The sequence below is a fragment of the Salmo salar genome, chromosome 21 (assembly GCF_965601325.2).
Source record: "Salmo salar chromosome 21, fSalSal1, whole genome shotgun sequence".
Taxonomy (NCBI): Eukaryota; Metazoa; Chordata; class Actinopteri; order Salmoniformes; family Salmonidae; genus Salmo; species Salmo salar.
This window is the reverse complement of record NC_138311.1, coordinates 44499429-44511756: the sequence shown is the minus strand read 5'-3', so window position 1 is coordinate 44511756 and position 12328 is coordinate 44499429. Positions and strand designations below refer to the sequence as shown.

The window sequence follows — 12328 nt, the reverse complement described above, 5'->3', positions numbered from 1 at the left end:
CACCCTCTTCCTCTGTCTCCCATAGGGACCCTCCTCTCCTCACCCTCTACTTCCTCTGTCTCCATAGGGACCCTCCTCTCCTCACCCTCTACTTCCTCTGTCTCCCATAGGGACCCTCCTCTCTCCTCACCCTCTACTTCCTCTGTCTCCCATAGGGACCCTCCTCTCTCCTCACCCTCTTCCTCTGTCTCCATAGGGACCCTCCTCTCTCCTCACCCTCTACTTCCTCTGTCTCCCATAGGGACCCTCCTCTCTCCTCACCCTCTACTTCCTCTGTTTCCCATAGGGACCCGCCTCTCTCCTCACCCTCTACTTCCTCTGTCTCCCATAGGGACCCTCCTCTCCTCACCCTCTACTTCCTCTGTCTCCCATAGGGACTATCCTCTCTCCTCACCCTCTACTTCCTCTGTCTCCATAGGGACTCTCCTCTCTCCTCACCCTCAACTTCCTCTGTTTCCCATAGGGACCCTCCTCTCCTCACCCTCTACTTCCTCTGTCTCCCATAGGGACTCTCCTCTCTCCTCACCCTCTACTTCCTCTGTTTCCCATAGGGACCCTCCTCTCCTCACCCTCTACTTCCTCTGTCTCCCATAGGGACTCTCCTCTCTCCTCACCCTCTACTTCCTCTGTTTCCCATAGGGACCCTCCTCTCCTCACCCTCTACTTCCTCTGTCTCCCATAGGGACCCTCCTCTCTCCTCACCCTCTACTTCCTCTGTCTCCCATAGGGACCCTCCTCTCTCCTCACCCTCTACTTCCTCTGTCTCCATAGGGACTCTCCTCTCTCCTCACCCTCTACTTCCTCTGTCTCCCATAGGGACCCTCCTCTCCTCACCCTCTACTTCCTCTGTCTCCATAGGGACTCTCCTCTCTCCTCACCCTCTACTTCCTCTGTCTCCATAGGGACTATCCTCTCTCCTCACCCTCTACTTCCTCTGTCTCCCATAGGGACCCTCCTCTCCTCACCCTCTACTTCCTCTGTCTCCCATAGGGACCCTCCTCTCCTCACCCTCTACTTCCTCTGTCTCCCATAGGGACCCTCCTCTCTCCTCACCCTCTACTTCCTCTGTCTCCCATAGGGACCCTCCTCTCCTCACCCTCTACTTCCTCTATCTCCCATAGGGACTATCCTCTCTCCTCACCCTCTACTTCCTCTGTCTCCATAGGGACTCTCCTCTCTCCTCACCCTCTACTTCCTCTGTTTCCCATAGGGACCCTCCTCTCTCCTCACCCTCTACTTCCTCTGTCTCCCATAGGGACCCTCCTCTCTCCTCACCCTCTACTTCCTCTGTCTCCCATAGGGACCCTCCTCTCCTCACCCTCTACTTCCTCTGTCTCCCATAGGGACTATCCTCTCTCCTCACCCTCTACTTCCTCTGTCTCCATAGGGACTCTCCTCTCTCCTCACCCTCTACTTCCTCTGTTTCCCATAGGGACCCTCCTCTCCTCACCCTCTACTTCCTCTGTCTCCCATAGGGACTCTCCTCTCTCCTCACCCTCTACTTCCTCTGTCTCCCATAGGGACCCTCCTCTCCTCACCCTCTACTTCCTCTGTCTCCATAGGGACTCTCCTCTCTCCTCACCCTCTACTTCCTCTGTCTCCCATAGGGACCCTCCTCTCCTCACCCTCTACTTCCTCTGTCTCCATAGGGACTCTCCTCTCTCCTCACCCTCTACTTCCTCTGTCTCCATAGGGACCCTCCTCTCCTCACCCTCTACTTCCTCTGTCTCCCATAGGGACTATCCTCTCTCCTCACCCTCTACTTCCTCTGTCTCCATAGGGACTATCCTCTCTCCTCACCCTCTACTTCCTCTGTCTCCATAGGGACTCTCCTCTCTCCTCACCCTCTACTTCCTCTGTTTCCCATAGGGACCCTCCTCTCCTCACCCTCTACTTCCTCTGTCTCCCATAGGGACTCTCCTCTCTCCTCACCCTCTACTTCCTCTGTCTCCCATAGGGACCCTCCTCTCTCCTCACCCTCTACTTCCTCTGTCTCCTATAGGGACCCTCCTCTCTCCTCACCCTCTTCCTCTGTCTCCATAGGGACCCTCCCCTCTCCTCACCCTCTACTTCCTCTGTCTCCCATAGGGACTATCCTCTCTCCTCACCCTCTACTTCCTCTGTCTCCATAGGGACTCTCCTCTCTCCTCACCCTCTACTTCCTCTGTTTCCCATAGGGACCCTCCTCTCCTCACCCTCTACTTCCTCTGTCTCCCATAGGGACTCTCCTCTCTCCTCACCCTCTACTTCCTCTGTCTCCCATAGGGACCCTCCTCTCTCCTCACCCTCTACTTCCTCTGTCTCCCATAGGGACTATCCTCTCTCCTCACCCTCTATTTCCTCTGTCTCCCATAGGGACCCTCCTCTCTCCTCACCCTCTACTTCCTCTGTCTCCCATAGGGACCCTCCTCTCTCCTCACCCTCTTCCTCTGTCTCCATAGGGACCCTCCCCTCTCCTCACCCTCTACTTCCTCTGTCTCCCATAGGGACTATCCTCTCTCCTCACCCTTTACTTCCTCTGTCTCCATAGGGACCCTCCCCTCTCCTCACCCTCTACTTCCTCTGTCTCCCATAGGGACCCTCCTCTCTCCTCACCCTCTTCCTCTGTCTCCATAGGGACCCTCCCCTCTCCTCACCCTCTACTTCCTCTGTCTCCATAGGGACCCTCCTCTCCTCACCCTCTACTTCCTCTGTCTCCATAGGGACCCTCCTCTCCTCACCCTCTACTTCCTCTGTCTCCCATAGGGACCCTCCTCTCTCCTCACCCTCTACTTCCTCTGTCTCCCATAGGGACCCTCCTCTCTCCTCACCCTCTACTTCCTCTGTCTCCCATAGGGACCCTCCTCTCTCCTCACCCTCTACTTCCTCTGTCTCCATAGGGACTCTCCTCTCTCCTCACCCTCTACTTCCTCTGTCTCCCATAGGGACCCTCCTCTCTCCTCACCCTCTACTTCCTCTGTCTCCCATAGGGACCCTCCTCTCTCCTCACCCTCTACTTCCTCTGTCTCCATAGGGACCCTCCCCTCTCCTCACCCTCTACTTCCTCTGTCTCCCATAGGGACCCTCCTCTCTCCTCACCCTCATTCTCTGTCTCCATAGGGACCCTCCTCTCCTCACCCTGTACTTCCTCTGTCTCCCATAGGGACCCTCCTCTCTCCTCACCCTCTACTTCCTCTGTCTCCCATAGGGACCCTCCTCTCTCCTCACCCTCTACTTCCTCTGTCTCCCATAGGGACCCTCCTCTCTCCTCACCCTCTACTTCCTCTGTCTCCATAGGGACTCTCCCCTCTCCTCACCCTCTACTTCCTCTGTCTCCCATAGGGACCCTCCTCTCCTCACCCTCTACTTCCTCTGTCTCCCATAGGGACTATCCTCTCTCCTCACCCTCTACTTCCTCTGTCTCCATAGGGACTATCCTCTCTCCTCACCCTCTACTTCCTCTGTCTCCATAGGGACTCTCCTCTCTCCTCACCCTCTACTTCCTCTGTCTCCATAGGGACTCTCCTCTCTCCTCACCCTCTACTTCCTCCGTCTCCCATAGGGACCCTCCTCTCCTCACCCTCTACTTCCTCTGTCTCCTATAGGGACCCTCCTCTCTCCTCACCCTCTACTTCCTCTGTCTCCCATAGGGACTATCCTCTCTCCTCACCCTCTATTTCCTCTGTCTCCATAGGGACCCTCCCCTCTCCTCACCCTCTTCCTCTGTCTCCATAGGGACCCTCCTCTCTCCTCACCCTCTACTTCCTCTGTCTCCCATAGGGACCCTCCCCTCTCCTCACCCTCTACTTCCTCTGTCTCCCATAGGGACCCTCCTCTCCTCACCCTCTTCCTCTGTCTCCATAGGGACCCTCCTCTCCTCACCCTCTACTTCCTCTGTCTCCCATAGGGACTATCCTCTCTCCTCACCCTTTACTTCCTCTGTCTCCATAGGGACCCTCCCCTCTCCTCACCCTCTACTTCCTCTGTCTCCCATAGGGACCCTCCTCTCTCCTCACCCTCTTCCTCTGTCTCCATAGGGACCCTCCTCTCCTCACCCTCTACTTCCTCTGTCTCCCATAGGGACTATCCTCTCTTCACCCTCTTCCTCTGTCTCCATAGGGACCCTCCTCTCCTCACCCTCTACTTCCTCTGTCTCCCATAGGGACTATCCTCTCTCCTCACCCTTTACTTCCTCTGTCTCCATAGGGACCCTCCCCTCTCCTCACCCTCTACTTCCTCTGTCTCCCATAGGGACCCTCCTCTCTCCTCACCCTCTTCCTGTGTCTCCATAGGGACCCTCCTCTCCTCACCCTCTACTTCCTCTGTCTCCCATAGGGACTATCCTCTCTCCTCACCCTCTACTTCCTCTGTCTCCATAGGGACTCTCCTCTCTCCTCACCCTCTACTTCCTCTGTTTCCCATAGGGACCCTCCTCTCCTCACCCTCTACTTCCTCTGTCTCCCATAGGGACTCTCCTCTCTCCTCAACCTCTACTTCCTCTGTCTCCCATAGGGACCCTCCTCTCTCCTCACCCTCTACTTCCTCTGTCTCCCATAGGGACTATCCTCTCTCCTCACCCTCTATTTCCTCTGTCTCCCATAGGGACCCTCCTCTCTCCTCACCCTCTACTTCCTCTGTCTCCCATAGGGACCCTCCTCTCTCCTCACCCTCTTCCTCTGTCTCCATAGGGACCCTCCCCTCTCCTCACCCTCTACTTCCTATGTCTCCCATAGGGACTATCCTCTCTCCTCACCCTTTACTTCCTCTGTCTCCATAGGGACCCTCCCCTCTCCTCACCCTCTACTTCCTCTGTCTCCATAGGGACCCTCCCCTCTCCTCACCCTCTACTTCCTCTGTCTCCATAGGGACCCTCCTCTCCTCACCCTCTACTTCCTCTGTCTCCATAGGGACCCTCCTCTCCTCATCCTCTACTTCCTCTGTCTCCTATAGGGACCCTCCTCTCTCCTCACCCTCTACTTCCTCTGTCTCCCATAGGGACCCTCCTCTCTCCTCACCCTCTACTTCCTCTGTCTCCCATAGGGACCCTCCTCTCTCCTCACCCTCTACTTCCTCTGTCTCCATAGGGACTCTCCTCTCTCCTCACCCTCTACTTCCTCTGTCTCCCATAGGGACCCTCCTCTCTCCTCACCCGCTACTTCCTCTGTCTCCCATAGGGACCCTCCTCTCTCCTCACCCTCTACTTCCTCTGTCTCCATAGGGACCCTCCTCTCCTCACCCTCTTCCTCTGTCTCCATAGGGACCCTCCTCTCCTCACCCTGTACTTCCTCTGTCTCCCATAGGGACCCTCCTCTCTCCTCACCCTCTACTTCCTCTGTCTCCCATAGGGACCCTCCTCTCTCCTCACCCTCTACTTCCTCTGTCTCCATAGGGACTATCCTCTCTCCTCACCCTCTACTTCCTCTGTCTCCCATAGGGACCCTCCTCTCTCCTCACCCTCTACTTCCTCTGTCTCCCATAGGGACTATCCTCTCTCCTCACCCTCTACTTCCTCTGTCTCCCATAGGGACCCTCCTCTCCTCACCCTCTACTTCCTCTGTCTCCCATAGGGACCCTCCTCTCCTCACCCTCTACTTCCTCTGTCTCCTATAGGGACCCTCCTCTCTCCTCACCCTCTTCCTCTGTCTCCATAGGGACCCTCCCCTCTCCTCACCCTCTACTTCCTCTGTCTCCCATAGGGACTATCCTCTCTCCTCACCCTTTACTTCCTCTGTCTCCCATAGGGACCCTCCTCTCTCCTCACCCTCTACTTCCTCTGTCTCCCATAGGGACCCTCCTCTCTCCTCACCCTCTACTTCCTCTGTCTCCCATAGGGACTATCCTCTCTCCTCACCCTCTACTTCCTCTGTCTCCATAGGGACCCTCCCCTCTCCTCACCCTCTACTTCCTCTGTCTCCCATAGGGACCCTCCTCTCCTCACCCTCTTCCTCTGTCTCCATAGGGACTCTCCTCTCTCCTCACCCTCTATTTCCTCTGTCTCCATAGGGACTCTCCTCTCTCCTCACCCTCTACTTCCTCTGTCTCCATAGGGACTCTCCTCTCTCCTCACCCTCTACTTCCTCTGTTTCCCATAGGGACCCTCCTCTCTCCTCACCCTCTACTTCCTCTGTCTCCCATAGGGACCCTCCTCTCCTCACCCTCTACTTCCTCTGTCTCCCATAGGGACTCTCCTCTCTCCTCACCCTCTACTTCCTCTGTCTCCCATAGGGACTATCCTCTCTCCTCACCCTCTATTTCCTCTGTCTCCCATAGGGACCCTCCTCTCTCCTCACCCTCTACTTCCTCTGTCTCCCATAGGGACCCTCCTCTCTCCTCACCCTCTACTTCCTCTGTCTCCATAGGGACCCTCCCCTCTCCTCACCCTCTACTTCCTCTGTCTCCCATAGGGACTATCCTCTCTCCTCACCCTTTACTTCCTCTGTCTCCATAGGGACCCTCCCCTCTCCTCACCCTCTACTTCCTCTGTCTCCCATAGGGACCCTCCTCTCTCCTCACCCTCTACTTCCTCTGTCTCCCATAGGGACCCTCCTCTCTCCTCACCCTCTACTTCCTCTGTCTCCATAGGGACTCTCCTCTCTCCTCACCCTCTACTTCCTCTGTCTCCCATAGGGACACTCCTCTCTCCTCACCCGCTACTTCCTCTGTCTCCCATAGGGACCCTCCTCTCTCCTCACCCTCTACTTCCTCTGTCTCCATAGGGACCCTCCCCTCTCCTCACCCTCTACTTCCTCTGTCTCCCATAGGGACCCTCCTCTCTCCTCACCCTCTTCCTCTGTCTCCCATAGGGACCCTCCTCTCCTCACCCTGTACTTCCTCTGTCTCCGATAGGGACCCTCCTCTCTCCTCACCCTCTACTTCCTCTGTCTCCCATAGGGACCCTCCTCTCTCCTCACCCTCTACTTCCTCTGTCTCCATAGGGACTCTCCTCTCTCCTCACCCTCTACTTCCTCTGTCTCCCATAGGGACCCTCCTCTCTCCTCACCCGCTACTTCCTCTGTCTCCCATAGGGACCCTCCTCTCTCCTCACCCTCTACTTCCTCTGTATCCATAGGGACCCTCCCCTCTCCTCACCCTCTACTTCCTCTGTCTCCCATAGGGACCCTCCTCTCTCCTCACCCTCTTCCTCTGTCTCCATAGGGACCCTCCTCTCCTCACCCTCTACTTCCTCTGTCTCCCATAGGGACTATCCTCTCTCCTCACCCTCTACTTCCTCTGTCTCCATAGGGACTCTCCTCTCTCCTCACCCTCTACTTCCTCTGTTTCCCATAGGGACCCTCCTCTCCTCACCCTCTACATCCTCTGTCTCCCATAGGGACTATCCTCTCTCGTCACCCTTTACTTCCTCTGTCTCCATAGGGACCCTCCCCTCTCCTCACCCTCTACTTCCTCTGTCTCCCATAGGGACCCTCCTCTCTCCTCACCCTCTACTTCCTCTGTCTCCATAGGGACCCTCCTCTCTCCTCACCCTCTACTTCCTCTGTCTCCATAGGGACTCTCCTCTCTCCTCACCCTCTACTTCCTCTGTCTCCATAGGGACCCTCCCCTCTCCTCACCCTCTACTTCCTCTGTCTCCCATAGGGACTCTCCTCTCTCCTCACCCTCTACTTCCTCTGTCTCCATAGGGACCCTCCTCTCTCCTCACCCTCTACTTCCTCTGTCTCCCATAGGGACCCTCCTCTCTCCTCACCCTCTACTTCCTCTGTCTCCATAGGGACCCTCCTCTCCTCACCCTCTACTTCCTCTGTCTCCCATAGGGACTATCCTCTCTCCTCACCCTCTACTTCCTCTGTCTCCATAGGGACTCTCCTCTCTCCTCACCCTCTACTTCCTCTGTCTCCATAGGGACTCTCCTCTCTCCTCACCCTCTACTTCCTCTGTCTCCATAGGGACTCTCCTCTCTCCTCACCCTCTACTTCCTCTGTTTCCCATAGGGACCCTCCTCTCTCCTCACCCTCTACTTCCTCTGTCTCCATAGGGACCCTCCCCTCTCCTCACCCTCTACTTCCTCTGTCTCCCATAGGGACCCTCCTCTCTCCTCACCCTCTTCCTCTGTCTCCATAGGGACCCTCCCCTCTCCTCACCCTCTACTTCCTCTGTCTCCATAGGGACCCTCCTCTCCTCACCCTCTACTTCCTCTGTCTCCATAGGGACCCTCCTCTCCTCACCCTCTACTTCCTCTGTCTCCATAGGGACCCTCCTCTCCTCACCCTCTACTTCCTCTGTCTCCCATAGGGACCCTCCTCTCTCCTCACCCTCTACTTCCTCTGTCTCCCATAGGGACCCTCCTCTCTCCTCACCCTCTACTTCCTCTGTCTCCCATAGGGACCCTCCTCTCTCCTCACCCTCTACTTCCTCTGTCTCCATAGGGACTCTCCTCTCTCCTCACCCTCTACTTCCTCTGTCTCCCATAGGGACACTCCTCTCTCCTCACCCTCTACTTCCTCTGTCTCCCACTGTCGCCTGTGATTTGGACATACCACTGCTCTCCCGATTGAGCCGCTTAGATTTCACTTTATGGCACTTTAGTCTAGTTAGGAAGATTGGTAGACATGGTGATCAGGGGAGACGGTGGCAGCTGGCTGACTGGAAGTACGGTATTACTTCCCATTAAGCGTCATTAAGATCCCAATTATCGTTACCACCCCCGGATCTGAATCAACCGCGGCAGCAGTGCTCGACAGCACCAGGGCAGGTGCCACCCCAAAACCTTCCCCGAATTTAGCCCCCTCCCACCCCCCACCCACCAGGTCCAGGCCCAGGCCCATTCGAACACAGCCAGCCTGGTCCCCAGGAGGGGTACCTCAGGGTCCGGATCCCCCCCCTCCGCACCCTGCTGCACCCGCCTTTCACATCCCAAAAGGGAATTTTTTTTTACCAGGGAGATAAAAATACAACATGTGAACAATAGATATCTCCCTCTCCCATCTGTTTAACTGGGGAGAAATTCATTAGAATTTCAGATCTCTCCGCAGGGGGTCAGGGAGCAGAGAGGAGAGGAGGATGACGGGGGCAGAGGAAAGAAGAAAAAAAGGTTTTGTTTTTCACGGTGATTTTAGTTTTAGGACGATGAATTAATATAGGTTTGCTGAAAGACTTCATTTAGAGAACTCTCTGAGTTTCAGGCTGGCTAATTGACATGATTGGTAAAACCCTGTGGTAAATAAGCCTGGGTGTGTTATCCTGGGCTTTGTAACTACGGTAACACAGGTACATTAACTAGCTGGGAGGAGCTCATCTGTGGCTGCTTGGTGATGTTGTAGCAGTTTACATCTCACTATTCCCACCTTAAAACAGAAAATAACTGTTGTATTCAGGTCACAGCTGTTTAACGTTTTCTTTTCTCTGTCTGTCTTGTCAGGTGAGAAACCGTACAAGTGCTCCTGGGAGGGCTGTGAGTGGCGTTTCGCCCGGAGCGATGAGTTGACAAGGCACTATCGCAAACACACAGGGGCCAAACCATTCAAGTGTAACCACTGTGACAGGTATGTACCACACACGCCAACATCAACTGCACACACACACTTTGCATGTCACCGACCAAATGGTATAGAAGTGACAGCAGATAGGACATGATCTGCATGTGACAGAGAAATGATCTATCTCAAACAAACACAAGTACATCAATACACTGTGCACTACAGTAACCACGTGTACATTGATGGTGGAAGGGGGAGTTAGCCGTATATAATGTAAAGCGCTTTGAGCTGTAGAAAAATATTTGCTACGTAAATGCAAGTCATCGCTGTAATGTCCCCTCAGACAGCCCCAGTCCCAGTAGCAATGCTCTTCCTCTCTGTCTCCGTTTCCCTCTCTGTCTCCGTTTCCCTCTCTGTCCTCATCATGTGCATAGCAGCACTCTACAGACTGGCTCTCCTCGCGTCCCTGGCAGTTAACACAGGATCTGCTCCAGTCTGCTGAATAACTCAGTCACAGGCCAGTCCTATGTTACCCTGTGAATAGGCCGTTCTCACACGCTGCTCTACCCTGCTTCCCCTGCTGATGGTACTGGCAGGGCTGCATGCTGACACTATCAGTAAAAGCACAAGTGGAAAAAAGTGAGATGGTTATATAACAGAAGAAACAAGGAACTAAGGAGAAAGAGAGAGCGACCAAACACGAACCAGATTGGGCAAGCAGACACTCTCTCCTCACACACTCATACACACACTCATACACACACCCGTTCATACACACACCGTTCACACACTCATACACACACCCATTCACACACCCATTCACACACCCATTCACACACCGTTCAAACTCATACACACACCCGTTCATACACACACCGTTCACACACTCATACACACACCCGTTCACACACCCATTCACACACCCATTCACACACCGTTCAAACTCATTCACACACCGTTCAAACTCATTCACACACCGTTCAAACTCATACACACAGTCATATACACACCGTTCACACACTCATTCACACACCCGTTCATACACACACTCGTACACACACTCGTACACACACCCGTTCACACACCCGTTCACACACCCGTACACACACTCGTACACACACTCGTACACACACTCGTACACACACCCGTTCACACACTCGTACACACACCCGTTCACACACTCATACACAGAAGATCATCCATTTTCGAACAACAGACACAGTGACACTCATCAGACCCCTCTGTCCTGCTGGATACACAAAGGAGTGTGTGTGTGTGTGTGTGTGTGTGTGTGTGTGTGTGTGTGTGTGTGTGTGTGTGTGTGTGTGTGTGTGTGTGTGTGTGTGTGTGTGTGTGTGTCTGACAGAGAGGGCACATTTGCATTAGTGTGGGTCTGTGATTGATAAGCTGTCAGGTGATAATAGCAGGAGGCAGTCAACCTGTACGTGTCCCAAAAGGCACCCTATTCCCTACAATAGTGCACTACTTTTGACCAGAGCCTATAGGGAATACCAGGAGAGGGTAACATTTGGGAGGCAGACCCTGTCTTTACACACAGGCAACACTTACACACTGGGGCCAAGGCGCAAGCTGATCGCTCCAGGTGGAACCACAATTACCCAGCTCCCTCTCTGTCCCCCTCCAGAAGGGGACCGCTTTCCAAAATCCACCATCTCCCTCCCTCCACACACACACACACACACACACACACACACACACACACACACACACACACACACACACACACACACACACACACACACACACACACACACACACACACACACACACACACACACACACACACACACACACACACACACACACACACACACACACACACACACACATTATCCTAGACCAGCCTTAGCCACTGTATATAATACACCATAGCCCCACTCAAGCCCCCAACTCAGGAGAGTGCATAATCACATCCATGTTCACACACTCATTACCAGCATATATGTTGGCTGTTGGCTAACAATGGGGCTATTTGTAGTAAGCCTACTACAGTTACGGGAAGTCCAGATGCCAGGCCAGCTTTAGATACACACACAGCCTCCAGGACTTGGATGTGAGCTCAGCCAGCCAGCCAACTAGTTCAGACACTCAGACTCTCTCTCTTTCTCGCTCTTTCTCTCTCTCTCTCTCTCTCTCTCTCTTTCTCTCTCTCTCTCTTACTCTCTCTTTCTCTCTCTCTCTTTCTCTCTCTCTCTCTAACGTGTGTCCTAGGTGACTCTAATTGGACCCTCCCAGTCCCTCTAGTTTAGGTTTTAACCTAACCCCCTCCTGATCACTGCATGTTCTGCTGACACACACATACTATATACCAGGGTTACCCAACTGATGGCCAACCGGACTAATTTGGCCCACAAATGATGTTATTTGGCCCCCCAAATTTGGACATCAAATTTGGATTTTGAAAATCTGTCCCCAGGCATAGAGAGATACTGTATACAGTATGTGATCGCATACAAATGAATTTTGGAAATCTGTCCCCAGGCATAGAGAGATACTGTATACAGTATGTGATCGCATACAAATGTTAGCAAGGTTTGAAATGATCGTTTTTTTAGTCAAATATTCTATATCTGTTTGGGTGTGTGGGTGTGTCTGACAGAGAGGGTACATTAGGCTGTGATTGCTAAACTTTCAGGTGATAATAGTAGGAAGCTGTCAGCATACCACCCTGCATCCCACTGCTGGCTTGCCTCTGAAGCCAAGCAGGGTTGGTCCTGGTTGGTCCTGGATGGGAGACCAGATGCTGCTGGAAGTGATGTTGGAGGGCCAGTAGGAGGCACTCTTTCCTCTGGTCTAAAAAATAACATTTAAAAAAAGAATCCCAATCCCCCAGGGCAGTGATTGGGGACATTGCCCTGTGTAGAGTGCTGTCTTTCAGATGGGACATTAAACAG

General features: G+C 53.9%; 1 protein-coding gene across 1 annotated transcript in view; it reads left to right on the top strand.

The window, feature by feature from the left end:
- The window catches only part of klf7b (Kruppel like factor 7b), a 160744-nt gene that overhangs the window by 139260 nt on the left and 9156 nt on the right, over positions 1-12328 (top strand). The window contains exon 3 of the mRNA XM_014165432.3: positions 9356-9479. Within this exon, the coding sequence (XP_014020907.2) occupies positions 9356-9479 (124 nt within the window). The remainder of the gene's footprint in view (positions 1-9355; positions 9480-12328) is intronic.